Source organism: Phocoena phocoena, chromosome 1 (assembly GCF_963924675.1).
Source record: "Phocoena phocoena chromosome 1, mPhoPho1.1, whole genome shotgun sequence".
In the NCBI taxonomy this organism is placed as follows: domain Eukaryota; kingdom Metazoa; phylum Chordata; class Mammalia; order Artiodactyla; family Phocoenidae; genus Phocoena; species Phocoena phocoena.
In genome coordinates this window covers 40,311,893-40,339,764 of record NC_089219.1, presented here as the reverse complement: position 1 = coordinate 40,339,764, position 27,872 = coordinate 40,311,893, and the positions used below count along the sequence as shown (strand labels likewise).

The following is a 27,872-nucleotide window of genomic DNA, read 5'->3' as shown; positions in this document are numbered from 1 at the left end:
CAAGAGTTGAAATAGGGGCACCAGTTAAAAGGCTATTGCAATAATCTGAGCGAAAAATGATGGTGGCAGGAAGAAGGTAGAGATGGTGAGAAGTGGTCAGAATTTGGATATTCTGAAGACAAAGTCAATGTGATTTGATGAAGGATTGAATATGGGACATGGGGGGAAAAATAGTGTCAAAGATATCTCCAAGTTCTTTGACCTGAACATTGGCTGGAGGATAAAGTTATGGAGTTTCCTTAAATAAGAAGGGAGAGACTGTGGGTAGAATAGATTTGGAGAAGGAAATTAGGGGTTTGGCTTTGGAGTGTTAAATTTGAGAAACCTGATAAATATTCACACGGAGATATTGAAGATACAGTTAGATGAAGTCTGGAGTTTAAAAGTCAGGACTGGAGATAAACTTTGGAATCTATTAAACTGAGGGAGATCATTTAAGGAGTGAGTGTAGCTTGAGAAGAAAAGGGTTCCAAAGACTGAGCCCTGGCTTATTCCAAGATGAAAAGGTCTGGCAGAAAAAGAGGTACCAGCCACGGAGTTTTAGGAGGAGAGGCCTGTGAAATTGTAGGAAAACTAGGAGAGTGTGGCATCCTGCAAGTCAAGTTTTTAGAAAGTGGTACACGGAGGAGGGATCAAATTCTGCTGATCTATCAGGTATGAGGACTGAGAACCATTGAAGGTCATGGAGACCTTGACAAGAGCACTTTCAGTGGCATGGTGAGGGCAGAGGTGTGACTGAAGGGCATTCAAGAGAGAAGGGATGATGAAGAATCAGAAACAGTGTTAGAGACAACGATTTCAAGGAAAGGAGAAAAATGAAGTAGTAATAGAAAGGTGAAGTGGAGCCAAGAGCTGTTTTCTTTTTTCTAATGGAAGAATTAACGTGGTTTTGTACTGGTGGAAATGATCCAGGAAACTAGAAAATTTTTGTGATGCAGAAAAGATAGGCAAACATTGCTGGAGCGAAATCTTTGAGTGGGTGAAGGGGGAAGGGACCTAGTAGGGGAAGTGAACAAGTAGAGGGGATGGTCTTGGATAGGGGCAGGGAAAGCACTTCCATAACAACACGAGGAGAGGTAGAGTATGTGAGCATAGGTGCAGTTACCTAGGCGGATGTGATGTTGGGCTTTTATGTTCTTCAGGTTGCTTTCTCAGTTAAATGGTAAGCAAGTTCATCAGCTCACATGAGTAAGTTTCTTTACCACATCAGTGTTGTCTCTGTTGGGACACATTGTTGGAAGTTAAAATTCATTGTTTCATTCATTTATTGGATACTCACCAAGTACCTATTCTGTGCCAGTCTCTGTGCTTAAAGGTCACATGGGAGAGACAGATGCATAAACATACACAATCCAGGACGGCGTGCGCTTAAATGGACTCAAACATGGAGAAGAATAGCTAACTTGGTCTAAGAAAGTCCAGCAATATAATTCAGAGGACAGGTGAAAACTGAGTTAGATCTAAAACGATAAGAATAGATATTTTCCAGGTGGAGAAAGGAAGGAAAGTCATCTTAGACCCAGGGAACACCATGAGCAAAGGCGTCTAAGAGTGAAAAACAAAGGAAATCCTGCATATTTGGAGAACATGTTTGAAAGACCGGACTTGGGACCGGACAGGTGGTTTGCACCATTCTGTGAAGGGCCTTAGGTGTCAGGCTGAGGAGTTGGGACAGTGAAAGTCTGTGAAGATTTGAAGCAGGAATGTGCCTCTGACTGAAAAGAGTCTAAGCAAAGGTGGGCTTGGGTGGAACAGACCATGGTGTTGGGGAAGCCAGGGAACCTCGTTTGATGGAGAGAAAGCCAGTGGGGCTTAGGGCTAGAAGGATGCCTGAGCGAGATGTGGAGAAGTCTGCCTTGGCCATCTGAGGAGAGACTTTTCTCTCTGGGTTGGGAAGGGACTCCTCATTGACATGCAGAAAGCACTGCCCGCTTTAGTGCTTTTAATAAAAATGGAAAATATGGGTTTGTGTGATGCTTTTAATCATTTTGGAATTGTAAAGAGCTCTGGGCTTTGGGGGCTGGGATGGCTCTGTGTGAACATAAATTAGCCTAACTGAGTAGCCTGTGCTGTTTATGGGCACTACTTGCTGTAAATTTGGTTCTGATTCTGGAACTGTGCATCACCCACATAGCCCTCAGCCTCAGCACGTCTCCTCCTGAAAACTGCAAGGGTTGCTTTTCGTTAGGAGGGCCGTGGACTCCAAGACAGAGTAGGGAGTCCTTTAATTAATACGCTAGTATGGTCTTTAATTAGCTTACTCATTCTGTAAACTGGGACCAGTCACCTTCTCTAGCCAGGCCCTGTGCTAGACACTGGGAACACAGAGATGAGATAGGCCCTGGAGGCACCTGCAGTCTAAGACACTGGGAATTTCAACAAAAATAGGGCAAGTTGGAGCAAAATGAAAGACATGGTTACTTCTACCTGCAACCTTTTCAGACACGGGCTGTGGCTTGTCCCAAGAGAACTGGGTCTTGCTTAGAATTAGAATCATGACTGCTTGCTTAGAATTCTTGAAAAGCAGAGTGGGGCATCACTAAGGGTTTAGACCAGAGTGTTAGGTAGACCCAGGGCAGGAGGCTGACTCTGCCTCCTTGCTACCTCTGTGATTGTCAGGACAACCCCTGACCTCCTTGAGCCTCAGTCTCATCTGTAAAAAGGGGTGGTCATAATATGGCTATAAAGCTCCTAACATAGATCCAGTCCGTGGTGTGCTCTCTACAGACATCATTGGCTCCCTCTCCCTGTCCTGTGCTCACCGCCCCAGCAGGCAGAGGGAACACTGAGCCATTCCTGCTCTCTGTAAACAGATTAGTTCATGTCCAGGACACACGTTAGCAACTTGTCTCTCTCCATCACTGAACTCTTCAGTGGCCTGCAGTGGCCTCAATAATGAAATGCAAACTCCTCAGTAGGGCAAAGGGGACTCTATAATATGCCCACAAGCCTTTCAGGACAATCTCCACACACATCCTCTTTGTCCTCTATGCTCCAGTCATATTAGAATATTCACTGCTCCTTAGGTGCATACGTGCTTCCTCATCTCTGAGCCTTTGTTCACGCAGAAGCCTCTGCCTGGACTCCTCAGCCCTCTTTCCCTCTTCTCCACCTAAAGAAATTCCACCCACCCTACACAAAAAAATATTCTTAATGCCTTCTCCTCAGGAAACTGATGCCTCATTTGGACTTACTGCTTTCACCTCATTTGGACTTACTGCTTTCATCTCTGACATCCCACAACACTTTTCTGTCATTTCACATTTATCTGCTGACTTTGATGGGAGCTAATAGTACATAGGCTAATTTCCCTCACCATCCTCAAACATCTGCGAGTATTCTAGCACCAGGGAATGAGACTGGAAGTTAATATGGTGGTGCCAGTAGAATCTGTGGCTGACTAAGCCGCCTGAAGATGCTCCCAGAGAAGCATGAAGCTAACAGCAAGCTTTAGAGGATTGTCAGCCCCTCATCGCACCCTTGAACCCTTAAAGAGAGACACATTTTACAGTGAAGAAACAATGGTTCTGAGTTAGGAAGTGGCAGAGCTGGGCATCCAGGTACTTTTCCACCGTGGCACACTGTCTCATTCAAAAATGTCCATAAAGCAACAGTCCTCCAGTCCTTAGGGTGTGCTGGGCTGGACTGGCTTCCTGGGTGTGTGACCAGGGCAATACCCCAGGGCCCTCACACTCAGAAGGACCCTGCACTTGGGATTTCAAGCTCTGTGGTTTGTGTCTTACAACTCTTAATAATTTTATCTTTGAATTTTTATTTTTTGTTTTTTTGTTCTGTACGCAGGCCTCTCTCACTGTTGTGGCCTCTCCCGTTGCGGAGCACAGGCTCCGAACGCGCAGGCTCAGTGGCCATGGCTCACGGGCCCAGCCGCTCCGCGGCATGTGGGATCCTCCCAGACCGGGGCACGAACCCGTGTCCCCTGCATCGGCAGGCGGACTCTCAACCACTGCGCCACCAGGGAAGCCCTGAATTTGTATTTTATAAACATAATCTGGTAGGCCAACAAAGCATACACCAGAGACTTGGAGCCTAGGCTCATGCACAGGCCTGCCTCCTACTACCTCATGCCTCTTCAGACTGGGTTCTTGGCCACCTTCTTCCTCACTTTCTGGAAGTCTGGACCCCACCCAGCTTCCCTTTTCCCAGGATGGCAGTGCCAGGGTATGTTCGGTAGACAGCTCAGCTGGGGCAAGCACGGGGACAGCTAGGTGCCCCCATGCAGGTGCCTAACCTGTCGCAATGTGAGAGTAGCAGTACTCTTGGGTGTTGCCGTCTGCAGTGGATTGGAGCAGCCAGGCCATGGGAATGGAAATGTCTGTCTTGACCTCCCTGCCCTCAGCTGCCATCCGGGGTGGGGAGCTGGGAGAGGAAAGGGGGTTCCCAGCAGCCAGTGGGCCATGAACACTTGTGCACCCAGTCTCAGGGTGGAGCCCTAGGACACCTGTGATGGTCTGCATCCACCCCACCACTGTCCGCATTTCTGAGGGAGCACAACATTAAAAAGCAAATAAAAAAATACCATGACAGGTAGAGAGAGAAACAGTCGAAGAAAGGAAAAGGCTTCATATTTTTATACCTTTAATGCCACTTTACTCCTGCTTTTTGGATAAGGGGCTGTGCATTTTTATTTTGCACTGGGCCCCACAAATTGTGTCACCAGTCTCGGTGCCTGGCCCCGTGCTGGGCACCAGGGATACACATTTGGATGCATATAACCTCTACCTTCAAGCTGGCTATTGGGTCTGCAGTTTGTACTAGTTCAGGAAATTGGCAAACTTTTTCTATAAAGGGCAATTTTAGGCTTTACAGGCCAACCAATATCTGTCGCAACTACTTAGCCCCACCTTTGTAGCACAAAAGCATCATTTGACAGTATGTGAAAGAGTGAGTGCAGCTGTGTTCCAATAAAACTTTATTTATGGACATTGGAATTTGAATTTCATATAATTTTCACATCACAAAATATTATTTCTCTTTCTATATGTTTTCAGTAATTTGAAAATACATAAACCATATTTAGCTGTGGGCTGTACAGAAACAGGCAGCAAGCTAGATTAGGCCAGCAGGCTGCAGTTTGCTGACGTTGAACTAGACGAGCTCTAGGGGTTTTCCAGCACTTACTCAGGTGAGTTTCAGAGAGCTGGATATTTATTCTCACTGCCCTTTCCCCTATTGTTATTCTGGGTTTCTCTCTCTCTCTCTCTCTCTCTCTCTCTCTCTCTCTCGTTCTCCTTTTTGCACTTACTTTTACTCTCTCTTTACATATATACCAAACGTGCGTGCGCATGCACACACGCACACGCATGCACCCATACACCTGATAGATCCATCTCAACACTGATAGATCCATCTCAACACTAGGAGCTCTTTTCTTTCAACTAGTGTAAGTAATGGAGCCAGTGCCCTTTCTCCAGAAGGGGCCAGCTGCTGAATTCTTGCTTGCCTCATAATTACAAAACCATTGAAGCAGAGATGAGAGGGAATCCAATGTAGTGCTCTACCTGCAGAGAAAAAAATATTGACACATTTAGGGACATTATAGTCAGATGAAGGAAAGCATGTACTCTGTTCTCTGCTCCATGTATCTCCACAGACACATCTTTTAAATATGTTTTTGAATAGGATATAAATGTGATATTCAGACAAGCAATGGACAATTGTCACCATCCGCCATCTGCCCACACATAGGAGTTGGCTCAAGGAAGAAAATGTTTGACTCACAGAAACTGAAGTTCTTCATAAAAAGACTGCAAATAATTCATTATATTTTCTTATTCACCTACTGTGTGCTCATAGCTAGAAGACTATTAGAAGCAGAGAAGTGTGATATTATAAAAGCAGCATGGACTTCTGGAACTGGTGAGACTTGGGTTTCAATCCCTGGGCTGGAACTGCATAGCTATGCAGGCTAGAAAAAGTAACTGAAACTCTTTGAGCTACCATTTTCTCATCTGTATAAGAAGGGTGATGTCTATGTTGCAGGTTTGTTAATAAGAATTAGTGATTTGCACAAGCCTCTTAGATAGCCTCATCCAATAGAGGGCAGACAGCAGAAGCAAGAAGAACTACAATCCTGCAGCATGTGGAATGAAAACCACATTCACAGAAAGATAGACAAGATGAAAAGGCAGAAGGCTATGTACCAGATGAAGGAACAAGATAACACCCCAGAAAAACAACTAAATGAAGTAGAGATAGGCAACCTTCCAGAAAAAGAATTCAGAATAATGATAGTGAAGATGATCCAGGGAAAAAGAATGGAGGCAAAGATTGAGAAGATTCAAGAAATGTTTAACAAAGACCTAAAAGAATTAAAGAACAAACAAACAGAAATGAACAATACAATAACTGAAATGAAAAATACACTAGAAGGAATCAATAGCAGAATAACTGAGGCAGAAGAACGGATGAGTGACCTGGAAGACAGAATGTGTGGAATTCACTGCTGTGGAACATAATAAAGAAAAAAGAATGAAAAGAAGTGAAGACAGCCTAAGAGACCGCTGGGACAACATTAAACACAACAACATTCACATTATAGAGGTCCCAGAAGGAGAAGAGAGAGACAAAGGACCCAAGAAAATATTTGAAGAGATTATAGTCGAAAACTTCCCTAACATGGGAAAGGAAATAGCCACCCAAGTCCAGGAATCACAGAGAGTCCCAGACAGGATAAATCCAAGGAGTAACATGCTGAGACACATAGTAATCAAATTGGCAAAAATTAAAGACAAAGAAAAATTATTGAAAGCAGCAAGGGGAAAATGACAAATAACATACAGGGGAAGTCCCATAAGGTTAACAGCTGATTTCTCAGCAGAAACTCTGCAAGCCAGGGAGTGGCATGACATATTTAAAGCGATGAAAGGGAAGAACGTACAGACAAGATTACCGTATCTAGCAAGGATCTCACTGAGAGTCAATGGAGAAATCAAAAGCTTTAAAGACAAGCAAAAGTTAAGAGAATTCAGCACTACCAAACCAGCTCTACAACAAATGCTAAAGGAACTTCTCCAAGTGGGAAACACAAGAGAAGAAAAGGACCTACATAAACAAGCCCAAAGCAATTGAGAAATGGTAGTAGGAACATACATATCGATAATTACCTTAAATGTGAATGGATTAAATGCTCCAACCAAAAGACACAGGCTCGCTGAGTGGATACAAAAACAAGACCCATATATATGCTGTCTACAAGAGACCTACTTCAGACCTAGGGACACATACAGACTGAAAGTGAGGGGATGGAAAAAGATATTCCATGCAAATGGAAATCAAAAGAAAGCTGGAGTAGCAATACTCATAACAGATAAAATAGACTTTAAAATAAAGAATGTTACAAGAGACAAGGAAGGACACTACATAATGATCAAGGGATCAATCCAAGAAGAAGAGATGACAAGTATAAATATATATGCACCCAACATAGGAGCGCCACATTACATAGGGCAACTGCTAACAGCTATATAAGAGGAAATCGACAGTACCACAATAATAGTGGGGGACTTTACCATCTCACCTACACCAATGGTCATATCATCCAAAGAGAAAATTAATAAGGAAACACAAGCTTTAAATGACACAATAGACCAGACAGATTTATTTGATATTTATAGGACATTCCATCCCAAAACAGCAGATTACACTTTCTTTTCAGATGCACACGGAACATTCTCCAGGATAGATCACATCTTGGGTCACAGATCAAGCCTCAGTAAATTTAAGAAAATTAAAATCATATCAAGCATATTTTCTGACCACAATGCTTTGAGATTAGAAATTAATTACAGGGAAAAAATGTAAAAAACACAAACACATGGAGGCTAAACAATATGTTACTAAATAACCAAGAGATCACTGAAGAAATCAAAGAGCAAATGAAAAAGTACCTAGACACAAGTGTCAATGAAAACTCGATGATCCAAAACCTATGGGATACAGCAAAAGCAGTTCTAAGAGGGAAGTTTATAGCAATACAAGCCTACCTCAGGAAACAAGGAAAATCTCAAACAATCTAACCTTACACCTAAAGGAAATAGAGAAAGAAGAAAAAACGAAACACATAGTTAGCAGAAGGAAAGAAATCATAAAGATCAGAGCAGAAATAAATGAAATAGAAACAAAGAAAACAATAGCAAAGATCAATAAAACTAAGCCCTGGGTCTCTGAGAAGATAAACAAACTTGATAAACCATTAGCCAGACTCATCAAGAAAAAGAGGGTGAGGACTCAAATCAACAAAGTTAGAAATGAAAAAGGAGAAGTTACAACAGACACTGCAGTAATACAAAGCATCCTAAGAGACTACTACAAGCAACTCTGTGACAATAAAATGGGCAACCTGGAAGAAATGAACAAATTCTTAGAAAAGCACAACCTTCCGAGACTGAACCAGGAAGAAATGGAAAATATGAACAGACCAATCACAAGTAATGAAATTGAAACTGATTAAAACTCTTCCAACAAACAAAAGTCCAGGACCAGATGGCTTCACACGTGAATTCTATCAAACATTTAGAGAAGAGCTAACACCTATTCTTCTCAACCTCTTCCAAAATATAGCAGAGGGAGGAATACTCCCAACCTCATTCTACAAGGCCACCATCACCCTGATACCAAAACCAGACAAAGATGTCACAAAGAAAAATAACTACAGGTCAATATCACTGATGAACATAGATGCAAAAATCCTCAACAAAATACTAGCAAACAGAATGCAACAGCACATTAAAAGAATCATACCCCATGATCAAGTGGGATTTATCCCAGGGATGCAAGGATTCTTCAATATAGGTAAATCAATGTGATACACCATATTAACAAATTGAGGGAGAAAAACCATATGATCTTCTCAAGAGATGCAGAAAAAGCTTTCAACAAAATTCAAAACCCGTTTATGATAAAAACCCTCCAGAAAGTAGGCATAGAGGGAACTTACCTCAACATAATAAAGGCTATATATTACAAACCCACAGCCAACATCGTTCTGAATGATGAAAAACTGAAACCATTTCCACTCTGGTTAGGAACAAGACAAGGTTGCCCACTCTCACTGCTGTTATTCAACATAGTTTTGGAAGTTTCAGAAGAAAAAGAAATAAAAGGAATCCAAATCAGAAAAGAAGAAGTAAAACTGTCACTGTTTGCAGATGACATGGTACTATCCATAGAGAATCCTAAAGAAGCTACTGGAAAACTACTATAACTAATCAATGAATTTGGTAAGGTTGCAGGATACAAAATTAATGCACAGAAATCCCCTGCATTCCTATACAGTAATGATGAAAAATCTGAAAGAGAAATTAAGGAAACACTCCCATTGACCATTGCAACAAAAAGAATAAAATATCTATGAATAAACCTACCAGGAGACATAAGACCTGTATGCAGAAAACTATAAGACACTGCTGAAAGAAATTAAAGATGATACAAACAGATGGAGAGATATACCATGTTCTTGGATTGGAAGAATCACTAATGTGAAAATCACTGTACTATCCAAAGCAATCTACAGATTCAATTCAATCCATATCCAATTACCAATGGCATTTTTTATAGAACTAGAACAAAAAATCTTAAAATTTGTATGGAGACACAAAAGACCCCAAATAGCCAAAGCAGCCTTGAAGGAAGAAAATCAAGCTGGAGGAATCAGACTCCCTGACTTCAGACTATACTACGAAGCTACAGTAATCAAGACAGTATGGTACTGGCACAAAAACAGAAATATAGATCAATGGAACAGGATAGAAAGCCCAGAGATAAACCCACACACCTATGGTCAACTAATCTATGACAAAGGAGGCAAGGATATACAATGGAGAAAAGACAGTCTCTTCAATAAGTGGTGCTGGGAAAACTGGACAGCTACATGTGAACGAATGAAATTAGAACACTCCCTAACACCATACACAAAAATAAACTCAAAATGTATTAGAGACCTAAATATAAGAGCAGACACTATAAACCTCTTAGAGGAAAACATAGGAAGAACACTCTTTGACATAAATCACAGCAAGGTCTTTCTTGATCCACCTCCTAGAGACGTGGAAATAAAAACAAAAATAAACAAATGGGACCTACCGAAACTTAAAAGCTTTTGCAAAGCAAAGGAAACTACAAACAAGACGAAAAGACAACCCTCAGAATGGCAGAAAATATTTGCAAACGAATCAATGGACAGGGATTGATTTCTAAAATATATAAACAGCTCATGCAGCTCAATATAAAAAAAGCAAACAACCCAATCCAAAAATGGACAGAAGCCCTAAGTAGACATTTTTCCAAAGAATACATACAAATGGCCAAGAAGCCCCTGAAAAGCTGCTCAACGTCACTAATTTTTAGAGAAATGCAAGTCAAAACTACAATAAGGTATCACCTCACACCATCATTAGAATGGGCACCATCAGAAAATCTACAAACAACAAATGCTGGAGAGAATGTGGAGAAAAGGGAGCCCTCTTACACTGCTGGTGGGAATGTAAATTGATACACCGACTGTGGAGAACAGTATGGAGGTTCCTTAAAAAACTAAAAATAGAATTACCATATGACCCAGCAATCCCACTACTGGGCATATACCCAGAGAAAACCACAATTCAAAAAGACAGATGCACCCCAATGTTCATTGCAGCACTATTTACAATAGCCAGGTCATGGAAGCAACCTAAATGTCCATCGACAGACTTATGGTTAAAGAAGATGTGATACATATATACAATGGAATATTACTCAGCCATGAAAAGGGACGAAATTGGCTCATTTGTAAAGACATGGATGAATCTAAAGACTGTCATACAGAGTGAAGTTAATCAGAAAGAGAAATACAAATATCGTATATTAATGTGTATATGTGGAACCTAGGAAAATGGTACAGATGGACCAGTTTCCAGGGCAGAAATTGAGACACAGATGTAGAGAATAAACGTATGGACACCACGGGGGGAAAGCGGCAGGGCGTGGGGATGGTGGTGTTATGAACTGGGTGATTGGGATTGACGTGTATACACTGATGTGCATAAAATGGATGACTAATAAGAACCTGCTGTATAAAAATATAAATAAATTAAAATTCAAAAATTCCAAAAAAGAAACAAAAAGAGGTAGACATAGAAAATGGATTTGAGGACATGGGATGGGAGGGCCAAGCTGGGGTGAAGTGAGAATAGCATCGACATATATATACTACAGAATGTAAAATAGTTGGTTGGTGCGAAGCAGGTGCATAGCAAAGGGAGAGCGGTGCAGTGCTTTGCAATGACCTAGAGGGGTGGGATAGGGAGGATGGGAGGGAGGCTTAAGAGGGAGGGGATAGGGGGACACGTGTATGCATATGGCTGATTCGCTTTGTTGTGCAACAGAAACTAACACAGTATTGTGAAGCAATTGTACTCCAATAAAGATCTATTAAAAAAAAAGAATTAGTGATTTGACTAAGAGAAAGAGAGTACAAAGTACAGTACCTGACACATGATAGGCATTTGCTCAATGGTAGCTGCAGGAAAGTTAGTGATGGAAAAAGGCAGAGCCACGAGTCAAACCAGGGTGTGACTGCAAAGCCCATGCTTGGTCTTTACAGAATGCTGATAGAGTAGGTGGCCTGGAACAGGGGGCCCTCTAGGGGGGCACAGCTGGGAAAACAGAGGCTTGAGCAACTACAAATAATGCCTTCCTCTTCATTTATTGGTGATCACACCTTCTTTTTATTGTTTATTCCACCAGTCATTCAGTGAATAGTGGACAAAAACATTCAACAACTTAAAGTAACTACAAACAACTATAGTTGAAAAACCCCTGACCTCTTGGATCACGATGTGTTTGCCAGCTCTGCAGTTTCTGATTCTGCTCGTTTCTTAATTTATTCAAGTATATTTACTGGGCATCGTCTTAGTCTGTTTGGGCCACTATAACAAAAATGTCATCGACTGGGTGGCTTTTAAACAATAGAAATTTATTTCTCACAGTTCTGGAAGCTGTCAGTCCATGATCAAGGCACCAGCATATTCAGTGTCTGGTGAGAGCCTGCTTCCTGGTTCATAGACTTCTTCCTGTAACCTCACATGTGAAAAGGGCAAGAGATCTCTCTGGGGTCTCTTTTATAAGGACATTAATCTCATCCATGAGGGCTCTGCCCTCAGTACCCAATCACTTCCGAAAGCCTTCACCTCCAAATACCATCACACTGGGGATTAGTTTTCAACAACATAAGAGCTTTGGGGAGATACAGACATTCAGTCTGCAGCAGGCATTTACTCTGTGCCATTCACTATGCTTAAATGCTGGGGCTACAGTGATGGGTGAGACAATTTTCACCTTTAAGGAGTTCACAGTTGAATGAGAAAACAAGTGGACAATTATAGGATGGTAGCCAAAGTGCTATGATAGCACAGAAGAATGGCATCTAAGCTATTCTGTGGGGGGGGGGGTCAGATAAGGCTTAATGATGGAGATGACCTTTAAAATGAAATTTGAAAAAGGAATGGGAAGTAGCTAACCAAGGAAAGACTGTGACAGGAAGGATGTGGGAGGCAAAGGAAACGGCCTCTAAAAAGACATGAGGACTATACTTTCAGGGGTCATGACTAGAGAAATTTCATACAGAAAACAGACTGATGGTTGACAGAGAGGAAGGGGGTGGGGGAGTGAAATGGGTGAAGGGAGTCAAGAAGTACAAATTTCTGATTATAAAATAAATAAGTCATGGGGATCTAATGTACAGCATGGTGACTAGAGTCATTAATTTTGTGTTGCATGTTTGAAAGTTGCTAAGAGAGTAGATCTTAAAAGTTCTCATCACAAGAAAAAGATATTACTTTGTCTGGTGACAGATGGCAACCAGACTTAACTGTGGTGATCATTTCACAGTATATACAAATATTGAATCATTGTTGTACACCTCAAACTAATATAATGGGGCTTCCCTGGTGGCGCAGTGGTTGAGAGTCCGCCTGCCGATGCAAGGGACGCGGGTTCGTGCCCCGGTCCGGGAAGATCCCACATGCCATGGAGCAGCTGGGCCCGTGAGCCATGGCCGCTGAGCCTGCGCGTCCGGAGCCTGTGCTCCTCAATGGGAGAGGCCCGCGTACCGCGTACTGGCTGTTGTGATCTTGAGTTTTTGTGTGTATTTTTCTCCTTTTTGGATATCATCAATATTCTTATTTAATAATACTATATCCTATGGAGAGAGTGTTTTTAAACATGGGTTTCATAGTCAGAAGCTTGGTTTAAATCTTAGTGCCATCACTTAACGGCTATGTGACTTCAAACAATTTACTTAACCTCTTTGAATGTCAGCTTCCTCATCTCTAAAATGGAGGTTAAATACCTATGTTTATGAGAGTGTTATGAGGATAAAACGAGTAAACATAAATAAAGCATCTGTTACATAGTAGATGTACAATTAAGTTTTTAACATCTTAAGTAACTCTTTTCTAGAAAGGATTTATCAGTTTACAAAGATATATGCATACACGTAAACACACACACATATATATATATAAAATTGGAATACATTTTAAAATAGGTTAGGAAATTTAGTCAAGGGAAAATAAGGGCAGTTCTATAAATGTTAACTCCCCTCACTTTTCCAATTCCTATCTACTAAAAGTGTAATGAGAATATTCTGGCTCCATTGTTCAGAAATCAGACATGAATGATGCTTGTTTTTCAAAAGCAAAAGGAAAGAAAAGGAAAGGAAAAGAAAAAAAGGCAGAAAGAGATATCTCTCCCACCCTACTCTACTCCTGAACACACACACACACACACACACATACACATACACATACACATCCCTCTCTCAGACTTCAAGGTGTGTCCCTGGAGTTCCAAGAAAATCACATTTTGGTCTTTTTTTGTAGTGAACACATTTGCCTCCCCCACGTAACAAAAGGTATCATTTTACTTTTAATTATGGATTGTTATTATGCATTGCTTTTATTTGGCAAAGATGTTTGTTTCAGGAAAATTAATTTAGACAGTTCCATTTTTCAAGCAATAATACCTTCTGTCCCAGGCTTACAAAGAACAATTAAATCTGGATTCTTTCCCCACAATCAAGCTGACAATTTCTTATGGAAAGTCGTGGTCCGTCAGCGTGGAATGGAGCTTCCATGAGAGCTAGTCAAATGCGGAAAATAGACTGTTATGGCCAGGCACTTCTACTTCCTGTGGTATATATAACTGACATTGTGCAGAGGCATTCCTCTGGATGGGCAGGAACACAGATTAATGTTGCCTCACTTTCAGTGCCACAGTTTTATCCTGAATATCATGATATTTTTGTCAAGAACTCCAGTTTCATGCAATTCAGCAAACATGACTGAAGGCCTTCTCTGTGCCAAGTACAGTGGTATGAGCTGGAGATACCAATCTGAATCACACAGCATCCTTGTCTGCAAGAGCTCTCACGGCAGGTGACTCACAGATGATTGCAACCCACAGTGACAATGTCTGTGGCCAAGGGTAGGACAAAAGTGCTGAGGGGCCTGGAGGAGGCACCTAACCCAGCCTAGGAGAGCAGAGGCTTCCAGAAGGTGATGATGTAATAGAGAAGTCATATATAGAGACAGAGAGGAGGAAAGGCTTTCCAAGCAGTTTCGGAATTAAAAATAAAAGTCTTAGCAGTCTAAGTGCCATTTACCCCCAGATTATATGACAAGCGCAAGGCTAACTGCTTTACAAGTAGGTGGGTTGCTAAAAACCCATTTAAAAGTATTTAACTGACTTGCCCGTGATCACTTAGTATGTGGTAGAGACATGATCAGAGAAGGTAAATTATTGGCTCATACAGCAAGAAAGTGGCAAAGCTGGGGCCAAAATACAAGTGTTTCTGGTTCATTATTTCACTCAGTCCTTACCACGGTTCTGTGCAGGCCTGTGTGAACAACTTTGCACACTTGCTGGATCTGAAGGAGAATGGGAGCAAAAAAACCTTTATTGAACACTTACTTGAGTGTGATACGATCCTTTGTGAAGACAGAGCCTCCGAGCTCTTCCACCTAAGTAGGGAAGAGTGACCTTGACACTCAAAAAATCCATAACTTTAATGTTTTATGGAATCTTTTCTCTTTAAAAGAGACGTGGATTTTATATTATATTCCATAATATGGTAATGTTTGTTATAATATAAAAACTCTGAGTGGAATTATATTCTGGTTTAAAAACTCTTCTTATCCCTACATTAGAAATGTGGAAATGGGTGCTTCCCTGATGGCGCAGTGGTTAAGAACCCGCCTGCCAATGCAGGGGACAGGGGTTCAATCCCTGCTCCAGGAAGATGTCACATGCCTCAGAGCAGCTAAGCCCATGAGCCATAACTACTGAGTCTGCACTCTAGAGCCTGCAGACCACAACTGCTGAGCCCACGTGCTGCAGCTACTGAAGCCGGTGTGCCTAGAGCCCGTGCTCCGCATCAAGAGAAGCCACCACCGCAATGAGAAGCCCGCGCGTGGCAACAAAGAGTAGCCCCCGCTTGCTGCAACTAGAGAAAGCCTGCATGCAGCAACGAAGACCCAATGCAGCCAGAAGTAAATAAATTAAAAAAAAAAAAAAAAGAAATGTGGAAATGAGAGAGAGTTTGAGTAATTCATCCAAGGGCTATATACTTGTGAGTATACAGGCTACGATTTGTGCTCATGTCTGTCCTTTGCTCTTATCCGTGGCACAGACCTGGGGCCTCTTATTCTGGTCCTGGTGGTCATTTCACCTATCTCTGTGCTCCATAAGCCTTATTCAAAAGCAGAATGGGACTCAGGTCTGCTGGTATGTCACTGCATGACCTGGCCAAATCCTATCAACCACTAGGCCTCAAGATACCCTTTCTAAGGACCCTAAGAAGATATTTCCCTCAGATCTCAAGTTAGGAACAGTGGAGATTCTGTAATTCAACTGTTTTATTTGGGGTTTTTGTTTTTTCCTTAGGACACTGGGTATATTGTAACCGAATTTTCCACTGTGCCTAAGTTGTTGAAAAGCCGAGAGCCAAATTTGTACCCTACCTCTAGCAAGTGAGAAGAGTGTCTCAGGATATGAATTCTGAGTTATGACCTTGTACCTAGCATCTAATTTCTCCTTATTTTTCTTTTTCTCCATGTCTTTAATTACATGTGCCTTAATTTTATTGCATTCTTTTAAGCATCTTCAGATTTTTTTGGAATTAGTGTTATATATTGAATAACCAAATATGTAAAGAAACAAACAGAAAATAGTGTTTCAAGGAGATAACCTGATAGTCTTAAGAACCAGACATCAAACATGAACAGACTCATTAGCTCCTAGAGACAGAGGACAGCAGGGCCTATGGCCAACCCAGATTCCTGTGCTATTCTTTTTAAAGTTGGCTTTACTTTCTCAGTGAGGAGTAAATTGGTTCCTGTCCCTTAGGGGCCATTTCAATTACCACCTCTTGAAGGAAGTCCTCTTGATAACTCCTCAGTTAAAACCAGTTGAATCAAATAGAAATAATGGTATTAAAACTCAAAACAAATTCTTAACTAAGTTCCTCCCCTGCCTCCATAACCTTATCCCACTCTCTTGCTTTCCTCAACAGTTTTTTGTTCTCTGAGCATCTGTGCTCTTTTAGGCATGGCTGGGATATAGACATCCCTTTTTTTCCACTCTGTTGAAGGAGGCACATAAGCAAATAGTGCAGAACACTGTGGCAGGTGACTGAGCAGCTCCCTTCCCCTCTGTGGGCTCGGTTTGCTTTTCGTTGAAATAAAGCAGTTGGGCCAAATGACCTGCAAACCCCTTGCTCTGACTTTCCAGGAGGCTATGTCGTGGGATAGCCTCACTCATGCTGGGTGGTGGTGATCTTGAGGATGAGGGGTAATCGCAGCCTTGAAGTACAAACTGAAGACCTAAAAGGCATATCTTTTTTTTTTTTTTTTTTGCAGTACGCGGGCCTCTCACTGTTGTGGCCTCTCCCGTTGCGGAGCACAGGCTCCGGACGCACAGGCTCAGCGGCCATGGCTCACGGGCCCAGCCGCTCCGTGGCATGTGGGATCCTCCCGGACCGGGGCATGAACCCGTGTCCCCTGCATCAGCGGGCGGACTCTCAACCACTGCGCCACCAGGGAAGTCCTAAAAGGCATCTTTTAAACTCTAAAATTTGATTTCACAAAAGAAAAGTTGTGACTTAAAGCATATAAAAAAAGAGAATTTATAACCATATAACTTCGTCTGATAGTAAGCCAAAATATCACATCTGTAACAAACTTCCTGTGGTCCTATCTGGGATCAGGTACAGAAGAATACCCAATATAGAAAATATTCATCTGTCACCTTGGAGGAGAAGGTCGGGGCGGCGGGGAGGAGATGGAGAGAGGGGAGGTACAGGTGGGAAGAAAAAAAGAGACTAATATATAAATACCTAACTGTAACGTGAGACATGATTAAATCAATGCTCAGAGGCTTTGGGGCCCATGGGTGTACTGGGTAGGCATCTGTCAGCCATGCATGCATCCTCTCCAGCGTTGAGCTTCACTGTCACTTTAGATGCCACGTCTGTTCTTGCAGGTTCCCACATGGCCTTATATTGCTGGAGCAGAGGGTGGGGAAGAAGCAATCTGTCCTGGCATGGAATCTTCTGACTCATGACTGGAACAACCTCACTCTCACTGTTTCCTCCAGAGCTGGGCAGGGTGAAGTCTTCCAGCACAAGCCCCCATCTGAGTCTCTGGGGTTTTAGGATGGGACGTGTGTCATTTCTTTCCAGCAGGAGTAAGGGTTTCAGCTGTTTATCCAGCCCTCTTCAAAAACCTGATCTAGCCTTCCACATTTAATTTTTTAATACATATTTAGATAGAGTCCACTCTGCCAGGAAAACTAAACTGTCCTTTCTGCCATGGAGCTTAGCATATAATGAGAATGACATTAATCAAATATAAATACAGATAAATATAGAATTTCAAATTGTGAACGCTATGAAGGAAAAATACAAAACATCACGCTTAAGTCATAGCCCCTCCCACTCCCCTGTGAAACCTGGGGATCGCCAAGAACATTTCTCATAACTCAATACTCTCACAGCTACCTGGGCACGGGCATCAGAGGCCAACAGTATGGGTCTGAATCTAGGTTCTTCCATTAGCAGCTGTGACCTTGAGCACGTAACCTAACCTCTTGAACTTCAGCTTCTCCATTTGTTCAAACGGGTAACAATGCTGGCCTCAGAAGGTTGTGAGGATTGGCACAGAGTAAGTGCTCAGCAAATGCAGCTGCTACAGCCTCTGCAGCCATTCATCCTGCTTCCAAAATGTCTCTGCAGTTTCATATGCTCCACTCCATTGCCACTGGCCCTGCTTTTGTGCAGACTGCCAGAGGTGAACCCAAATGCTCCGTTAAGCTGCCCTGGGGATGAAAGCCACTTGGGTGCCTGGCTTTTCCAATAACAGGAAGCTACAGGAGCAGAAACTACTCGGTGAAGTACATTGATGCAATCTCGCTTGTGCAGTCCTAGCTTTCGTCTGCTGCCCCACTCTGCTTCCCACTGAATTTAACCCCTAGTCATGAGATTCCAGTTCAGCCTTGAGTGATGTTCACTCTCTCCCTGAGTAAAAGGCTAATGCATTTTTTTAATTATCCTGATGGGAGTAGGCGCCCAAAAGGGCAGCTAAGCCTCAGCCATTGGTCAGGTTCCCCTGGAAGGTGGTGGAGTTGGTGGATGCTTAGGGGAGGCGTCCAGGCATCAGCCATTGGCCCAGGTGGGGCTTGAGGAATACGTTGAACCCTGGTCATGTACCTTTCCCCATGTTTTTCTTTGGAGCACTTACCGTAACTGAAATTAATTCATACTGTGTGATTATTTACTTAATATGTCTCCTCCACTCCACTATTAGCTATCTCTTTGAAAACAGGGGCTGTGTCTTTCTCGTTCTCCTCAGCAATATGCCTGGAACAGTAGATGCTTCATGGTTATTTGTTGGATTAATGAGTGAACAAGTGAAGAGGCAGAGAGTGAAGTTCCAGGGCTATCTGCAGAAGCCTTGCTGCACATCACTTGTTCAGCATATGAGGAGAAGTAGAAAGAGGGCCATGTCAAAGGCAGAAGGCAGGGTCAGGGACAGGTAAGGTGATGGCATACAGAATGGTCAGGTAAACAGAAGACCGGCGTCCCACTTCAGTGGGGTGTGGGCATGAACTCAGTGCTTGAGACAGTGTTTTTCACACTTTCATAATCCCTGCTCCTTTTCCTCACAGAGGCGACTGGCTTTCCCCACACCTTCCTCCTGCCACATCTTCTACATGTGACACTGACCAAGGTGATTAGACCCACCTTTATTATCTGAAGTTTGGTTCCGAAAATAATAGGTAACTTTTTGTTTGTTCTCCAAACATGGGGTCATGTTAAAATATAAAACCTGCTTTTTCAAATAACATAGAATTTGTGGATATTTCTCATCCCTTGTTGACAATGGGGATCATTAAATTATTCTAAGAAAGGATCAAATTTAATTTCAGAGTGATCAGTCCTGCAGCCAGTAAGCAGGCTAGACTGGAGTGAGAACAATCAGAAGTAGTGAGCTTAGGGAGAGGTCAGCACCACATAAGATGTTTTCTAGGGAGCAGGCTCTGCTTGGGGTAGGGCAGGGAGGGAGCCTGAGATCCCTAGATGCCTAGAAAATGACTATGGCTGGGTGAGGGGTGGGGGGTGGGAACTGAACAGGAAGGGGGTTTCAGGGAAAAGAGGGTCTGAGCCATGAAGCCAAATGTGTGCCTATGCCCCTGTGACCTCCCTTTCTAGAGGGTGTGGATCCCCAGGTCCTCCCCATTATGGCTGGCTTCTGGAGTGACAGGAAAATGCACAGGGATTACTGGTCCTCTTATTTAAATTATCTCCAGTGTATGACATGAAAGACTGATTTTTTTCCCCTAATAGCTATCCTGCACGAAACAGAAAAAAGCAAAACAGAACACATAATCAGTGACTGTTCTTTTCTACCACATAGAACCTCACACATCAAACCAGTTCCTGAGCTCCTGGAACACCACGTCCCTTTCTCATTCCGAGAAGTAATTGCAATGCAGTTCGTGATGAAAATGAAAAGTCCGTTTTTAACTGTAGCTTCATAATTACTCATCCAGATGAAGATGGCCAAATTCTCAGTGGTCTACCTAGGTCACCAAGACAAAAATCAGAGAGGGTTTTGAGAAAAATTATGATGTGTGTCTTTTGAGAGAGAAGGGGATAAAACTAAAGACCTTTTCTGATGATCGATTCAGCAGGAACTTCTCTAGTTATCATCTTGGTAACCAGTGATCGGCAAATCTTTGTTATCATCTGTTGGTCAGGCACTGGGCTAGTCCCTGAGAGGAGTGAAGTAATAATGGCACAGCCCTTGCCCTCAGGGAGATCACACAGCCAGTGGAGAGGATGGAGGAGTAAATAGGCCAGGGCGATGCAGTGTGGTGCTGCTCTGATAGGGAAGGTCAGAGGGATAAGGGCAAGATCCAGTCCAGCCTTGGCAAGTCAAGAAAGCCTTTACAGAAGAGGTGGCATGAGAGTGGAGAGCTGAATAACAAGTAGGAATTAGCCAGGTAAATCTGGTTGGGTTGTTGTTCTAAGAGGGAGCAACACGTGCAAAGACCTTGAGGTGAGAGCACAGCAAAATTTGGGGAACTGGAAGTGGCTCATCGTGGTTGGAGCTCAGAGTCGGAAGGAACAGGAGAAAAGAGGCAGGAGCTGGGTCACAGAAGTCCTCCAACAGCAGCTAAATGGTTAAACTTTATTCTGTAGGAGCCCTGATGAGTTTTAAGATGTCATTCTAGAAAGTTCACTCCAGCTGCAGCAGCAATTTGCAAGACACGAAGCAGGGAGACCAGTTAAGGTGCTGTTGTAAAAGGCTAGGTACCAGATGGTGAGAAGCCCAAAGTCTCAGCCTGAGGTGGGGCACAGCTGGAGAGGCACTCAGAAATCCTAGCCTCCGACCAGTGTGCTTCCCATTCTACCTATTGACACCTCCCACCACCACCCCAACCCCCTCACCTGTGAATGATTCTTCTTCTTTCTCTCAGCTTCTCTTTCCTGTTAGGCTCCTGGAGGTTGGTCTACACTCTTTTTATTAATGGGATACCTAATTGCCAACTAGCTTAAGTAACATGCCTAGGATAACAACAGCTCAAAGATGGTAGAATCAGGATTCATATGTTTGTCTGTCTGATTTTGATTTTGGAGCTCTTTCCACAAAATACTTCGTGTAACTGCAGGGAGAAGGACTTCAGACATGAAGAAAAGAGTATCTTGCAGGTTGGATATTTCCTGGAAGAGTCTCCCCAGATTCAGAGGACTTTGTTTACATCTCTAGGCTGCAGTAGCTGGGCTTTTCAAACTGCCTCCCGTGACAAAATAACCAAGTAGTTCTCTCTTGATGTCTCACTAACACCACCTTCCCTGAAAAAGGACTAGAAACAAAATCACAGCAACAAGAGTTGTCACATAACAATAAATGTATGTGACTTACATTCTTATACTTTAAAGACTCAGCCTGAGACCAAAAATAAAAAAAAAAATAACATAATGCTGTACAAGATTAAAGCATGCTTCATTTGTTATATATAAATATGACCTTGTTAAATAAACACAAGCAAGAAAGATGACAAAAAAAACAACACCAAAACAATGCTAACTGTGCTTCTCTTTCAGTGGTGGGATTTCATTTATTTTTACTTTCTGTATTTTCTGGAAATTTGGAAAATGACAAAAATAAGCATGTGTTACTTTCATTACAAAAATTTTAAAGATAGTTTCTTTAATGTTGGACAATAGTTTTCATTGAGAATAATTGAAATCACAAAAGATCCAAAATTCCTAGATGAGGTTTCGAACTGACCCACCTTTCAGTACTTTTAGCCTTGGGGCTGTCAACTGTGACCAGAGGTGAAGTAGCGTTGTATTAACAAAATAGCTTCCACTGGTTGAACAGAGGAATATGGATGACTCTTGGAACAAGGATGCTGATAGACAGTTCCTTAAGCATCCACTACAGATGCTTCTGCCATCCTTGGTTGGCATCAAGTTCAGAGATTACTCCTATTGACCTTGGAACCTCCAGCCCCCATGATCTTTATGGACTCATGACTCTGCATCAACCACACATTGGTTAAACACAGAAATGGGTTTCCTCTGAATGTTTATGAGGCACCACTCTTACCAGGGAAAGCTGGATGCAGAGTCATACACAGCCAGGAGTCCACACATTACCTCCTAACTGACCCAAACCTGGCATACCCACACTCTACCAGGAATCCATGGAATGCCATACAGGCACACTTGGACACATTGCCCTCTGTGTAGGTTTAGAATTCCTTTATCTGAGGAGAAATGCTCCCCCCACTCCTCAACACACACACACACATACACACACACACACACACACGGTACCACTACCACACATGTGAAGGGCCTGCCTTCCTGAGACTGTAGCTTATGGTTAGCTAGTGGTTCAGCTGCTCAGCCCTCAGTCAGCAGGCCCTGTCAGCCTACCAAACCTGCTGCCTAGCTAGCTACCTTCATTTCCTCCAACTAACATTGCATATTCTACCATCCAGGCAGTTAGGTAATATATCATCTCCATGTAAAAGGCTCTTATGTCTCTCAGTTGGTAACTAATTTAAATAATCTGGTAATTCTTTATGTCCACCATGCTCCCTTCTTATATAACTAGTTTTCTATTATTGGTCAAATTCCACAAATCATGTGCCCTATTGTAATAAATGCCAAACAGTTTCCACTGGTGATCCTAAATGATTATACTAGGCACACTGTTTAGTAATGAAAATTTTCTCTTTCGTTTATTCCTTTTATTTCTTAAGGACTTTGAGTGAATTATTTGGATATTTTAGTATCTTAGGTTCAAACTGTTGTGATTCTTTTTTTTTTTTTAAACATCTTTATTGGTGTATAATTGGTTTACAATGGTGTGTTAGTTTCTGCTTTATAACAGAGTGAATCAGCTATACATATACATATATTCCCATATCCCCTCCCTCTTGCATCTCCCTCCCACCCTCACTACTGCACAGTGATTCTTGAATGTACACTTTTGTTTTTATTTGCATATAGAACATGCAGACTTTGTAATCCTATCTTAAGAGCTACAGGTTAAAACACTAGTCTACACTTATCTGCTTGGGCCACTAGGTGGTGTACACATATGTCTGTGAACTGTAGGTTAAAGGGATTTGTCACCAAGTTCGATTTAATTCATCACTACAGGGGTGGTACAGACAGTAGGAGCTATAGGAGTCCAGGAGAGAGCTCTGGTACCAATAATTCTATGAAAAGGGGCAAGGCAGGTTTTATAAAACAGAATCAGTTCATACAACTGGTGGGGACATTGCTGAGGGGATTCCTATACTGGTGGCAGGTCAGACTCAATGACCTTTGAGCTCTGGTACCAATAATTCTATGAAAAGGGGCAAGGCAGGTTTTATAAACCAAGGGTCACATGGTCTATAATAATAACAAAACATCAATACAAAGTGCCTGGTGATCCTATGGGTGGGAGTAAAGGAAGGAAGGTCTCCAGAGGAGGTGGATAGATAATATTGCTGCTGAGATGGCAGGAGCAAAATCATAAAGGCAGGAATCCCCAAAGCCACGACAGGGGGGAAGTCCTGTAGAGGAAGGGGCATGCTTACTTTCCATGCTGATGAATTCCTACCTAACAGGGTTGTTGCAGAGGGAATAATGGAATAGTTGAATCATTTGAACTAGATGGCATCAAGCATTCCTTTCAGCCTTTGTGCTAGGCAATGGAAATATAGGGAGGAATGGCATAGTCTTATCCTCAGATAAAGACCACATGAGAGAAACAGAGAAGGAAACAGAATTAAGACAGAGCATGATACAAAAGTTAGGTTTTACAAGATGCATTGGAAGAACAAAGTGTGAAATATTCTGTTCTGAGGAAAGGAGAGAAGGGGGTTAGGTCTGGGAGCTGAGGTGCAGAGCAGACCTCATGGACGTCTTGAGTTGTGAGGAGGGAGCTCCATGAAGATCTCAGATTAGTTAGAACAGCGTGAGCAAAGGCATGGGGATTTGAAAGGATAATGTGCATTCCAGGAATGGTTCAGCTGAGTTTAGCGATGTTTACTGAGGGCTATTGTGTGCCATGGACTGAATAATAGATGTTCCAGGCCCTTAAGATGCCCCTCAGCTAGTGAGGAAGACACACAAGCACTGAAAATTGCTGTGTGAGAGGTTAGCTTAATATTCGTTCTCTTTTAAATTCTCAGCTCTGTCATTTAGCCCCCAGGGTCCTGGCTACAGGCGTGCTCAGAGAACTCTACACCGGAAGGGGAGCCCACAAGCACAGTGTCTGGCTGTATTTGACTCAGAGTCACTGACAGTATTTCAGTCTCACTCACTCATTTTAGAGGTATGAAGTTCACGGCCGGAGACATAACAGTAAGTTATCCAAAACTACAGAGAGGAGCTAGGACACAAGGCCAGGTCTGTCCGTGTTCCTGTCAGATTTTCTTCCATTTTTTCTCTACTGGACCCTGGACACAGAATCACCATTTAGAGATAGATCTTAATGAGGAAATAGACACTTTTCAGATAAATGGACCTCCTTCATCAACGGCAATTGCCACAAAACCAAGCTTATGGAAAAATAGAAGGACAGATTGTCTTCCTTCCTCATGTATGAGGGAAGGGCCTAGCCTCACAGGCTGGCCTTGGCAAAGGCAGCGTGAGCCAGTTGTCCCACTAGCCTGGTTCTGTGATTGGGAAAGCAGGCAGTCTGGCTCCAGCAGTCCTTCTAGCTTGCATATGTGGGTGTGTGTTTCATTTCAGCACGAGGATGTGTGCTCACAGTGGAGGTCAGTGACATCTTGGAGTTGCACTGTTGCTTGAAAATGTCAACTGGAATGAATTATGAGCTGGCAGTAAAACAGGGATGCGTGATTAAGAAGGCTATGAAAGGCTGCAGACCTGCTTTTAGGGCCCTGAAAAATCATTAGAGAGAGGGATAGAGAGATAAAGAGATAGAGATAGATAGAGATAGAGAGATCTTAAAGAGGTTTTGACTGGGACAGATCAAATTTAAATGGAAGAGGAGGGGACCACAAGGGCCAGGAGATTTGAGACCAGGTCTTATAAGGAAAAGGTGAAGGAACTGGAAATATTTAACCAGGAGGGAAGATGACACAGATCTTCTTCAGACCTCCAAGCTTGTCATGGACTGAAGCAGCTAGAAACAGGGATGATTTCATAAGGAAGCAGCTTTTAACCCTGCTCAAAGTAGAGCTATTTAGGGACACGGGTTCGATTGCTTGTTGGGGAACTAAAATCCCACATGCCGTGTGGCATGGCCAAAAAAAACGGAAAAAAAAAAAATTTTAACTGACAAAAAGTGAGTTCCCTGTCAGGCAAAAGGATAAAACAGAATCAGTTCATACAACTGGTGGGGACATTGCTGAGGGGATTCCTATACTGGTGGCAGGTCAGACTCAATGACCTTTGAGCTCCGGTACCAATAATTCTATGAAAAGGGGCAAGGCAGGTTTTATAAAGCAAGGGTCACATGGTCTATAATAATAACAAAACATCAATACAAAAATAGCTCTTTTTATTAAGTACCTATTAAGTACCAGGCATCCTGCTAAGTGATTTATTGTGCATGGTCATATATTGGACTTTCAAGCCAAGATTAGAACGGACTGAATTCTAATCCTGGCTCTCTACTTCAATGAAGATGTGGTCTTAGGCAGATAATTTCTCCTGTCTGAACCCCATGTCCCTCTGTTGTATATTACCAACCCTGTAGGGTTGCCAAGAGTGTAAGAAGAAATGACACATCAAAGTGCCTGGTACTGTGCCTGGCCTATATTCCGTACTCAAAAAATGTCGCTGCCTTCTCCTTTCTGCTTAAGCAGAATTTCAGGAAGCCATTCTAGGGGAGAGGCAAGATAAAGAGGGAAATGTAGGTGAGGTGAAATATGGCAAAGGACCCACTGGATGAAGTACCAGATAATCAGAAGCTCCTGCAATGTGTATCCTTGAAGTGGTGGTTCTCAAAGTGAAGTTTGTTAGGACCCCTTTTTAAGAAAAAAAAAAACTACATATTAATGGAAATTGCTATTAATAGAAAATAAAGTGTAGGAAAGAGACAGGTTGACTGAGGCTTAAGGAATCCTGACTTGTCTTTAAGAGAGTTGCTTCCCACTGCCCCATCCTCAGCCTACAATACCCTCTTCTCCACCCTCAGGTTCCCATGACATCCATTTCAGGACTAGGCTTCTCCATAAGTACGGTGTGTTAGGGGGCGAGCCAACTGAGATATTGACCACCTCAGCCCTTGGGGCCAAGGCTAGTTGCCTCCAAACAAGAGCGACTTCATCTATATGGGCTAGTATACCTGACAAATATTATTTTCTTTGAATATTGTATGGTACAGAGAGATGAGGATTCAGTTAGAAAAGTAATGGTTTGTTCATCAATAATTGAAATTGTCATAGCACTGTGGAGCAGATTTAATAAATAAACCAGCCCCCAGGAGTATCTTGGTTAGAAAGGAGTATCAGGAGGGTGACAGTGACTTAAGGACCCAAGGCAAAGAGGGTTGCCAGGATATCAGACACTTAACCAGTACAGCCAGTGTGACCCAAGAGAAATCTGAGGCTGCCTGGTACAGAGGAGTGAGCCATGGCTGGGAGTCTGGAAAGGGACTTTCTTTGTGGCTATAGGTAAGCCACGTTCCTCTCAGGACTTCATTTTCCCGAAGTATAAGATAGGTCTGACTGGAAGGTCTCTAAGGCCCTTTCGGCTCTGACCAGAAAGGCTATCCATTCCCCCTTGTCTCTAGGGTGCAAGGCCTCCCTGCAGAAGTGTGAGACCACGTCCTCCGCAATACAGCCTGCTCTGCGTGTCTGAACATCCCCTTTGCACGTTCACCCTGACCTGCTAAGCAACAAGTTTGGCTCTGGCTCGAATCAGTGCTCTCACAATGTGTTTTCTTTTGCAGCAACAGCGGCACCTAGACCTCCTGACGATAACCAGCCCTGGTGAGTAGGTGTGGCCATTCTGCTTGGGCTTTTCCCTTATTTCCCAGAGTGATGCCTGGTTGCCTATCCAAATGCAATTCCTGCCCTCCTCCTTTGGCTTCCTGAATGAACAGCAGAGTTCTTGTGTCATGAATGATCCTTCTCCCCCATCCTCTACCCCACAGGCAGTTTCTTTTCTCTTCCCCAACTCTGTGCTGCCTTGTCTTGACTCTGCAGATGGCAGGGTTGGTACTATGATGTTGCTGCATATTCCAGGGCCAGGTTCTCCCCAGATCACTCAGTGGATCCAAGTGTCAAGGAAGTGCCCTGGTCTCCTGAGAAATAAGCTTTAAAATCATGGGGAATGGGAAACTGCCTGGTAGATGGCATGGAATGAAGGGAGGACAGTTAATGAGGAAAGGCCAGTCTGGGGAAGTGACTAGGTGTGGTCTCCTGTGACTCTTGTCACTCACCTTTAGGAAGGACAAGTCCCACAACAAAGCTATGGCCCTGGGATTTAAAGCTCCTTTCCTTCCCCTCGGTCTGGCATATAGCCCAGAGAAAAGTTGAGCAGTTTAGTCTTACCAGAAGGTATTTTATTTCAGTTTGGGAACTTGAGGCAAAACCGGCCAACAAGAGATGCTGTTCTCTCTTGGAATCCAAGGAGATGATGGTGCCAGCAGTGAGCATTCAAGAGTGGGTGTGGTGGTCCATCTTCATTCACTGGTGATGTTCTAAATATTTAATGGCCCCGGTGGCCCTCTACTGTGCTGGGCATTAACACTTTGTTTACCGGACTGTGGGGAGATGGCATCCTGAGGAAGGGACTGGTGTGGGGGGGTGGTCACATGGCAGGGTTGGGGAGC

The 27,872-nt window shown here is 42.9% G+C and overlaps 1 protein-coding gene across 1 annotated transcript in view; it reads left to right on the top strand.

The window, feature by feature from the left end:
- Window positions 1-27,872, top strand: part of AGBL4 (AGBL carboxypeptidase 4) — a 1,274,144-nt gene that overhangs the window by 903,224 nt on the left and 343,048 nt on the right. The window contains exon 5 of the mRNA XM_065887781.1: window positions 26,988-27,027. Coding sequence (XP_065743853.1) covers window positions 26,988-27,027 — 40 coding nt within the window. The remainder of the gene's footprint in view (window positions 1-26,987; window positions 27,028-27,872) is intronic.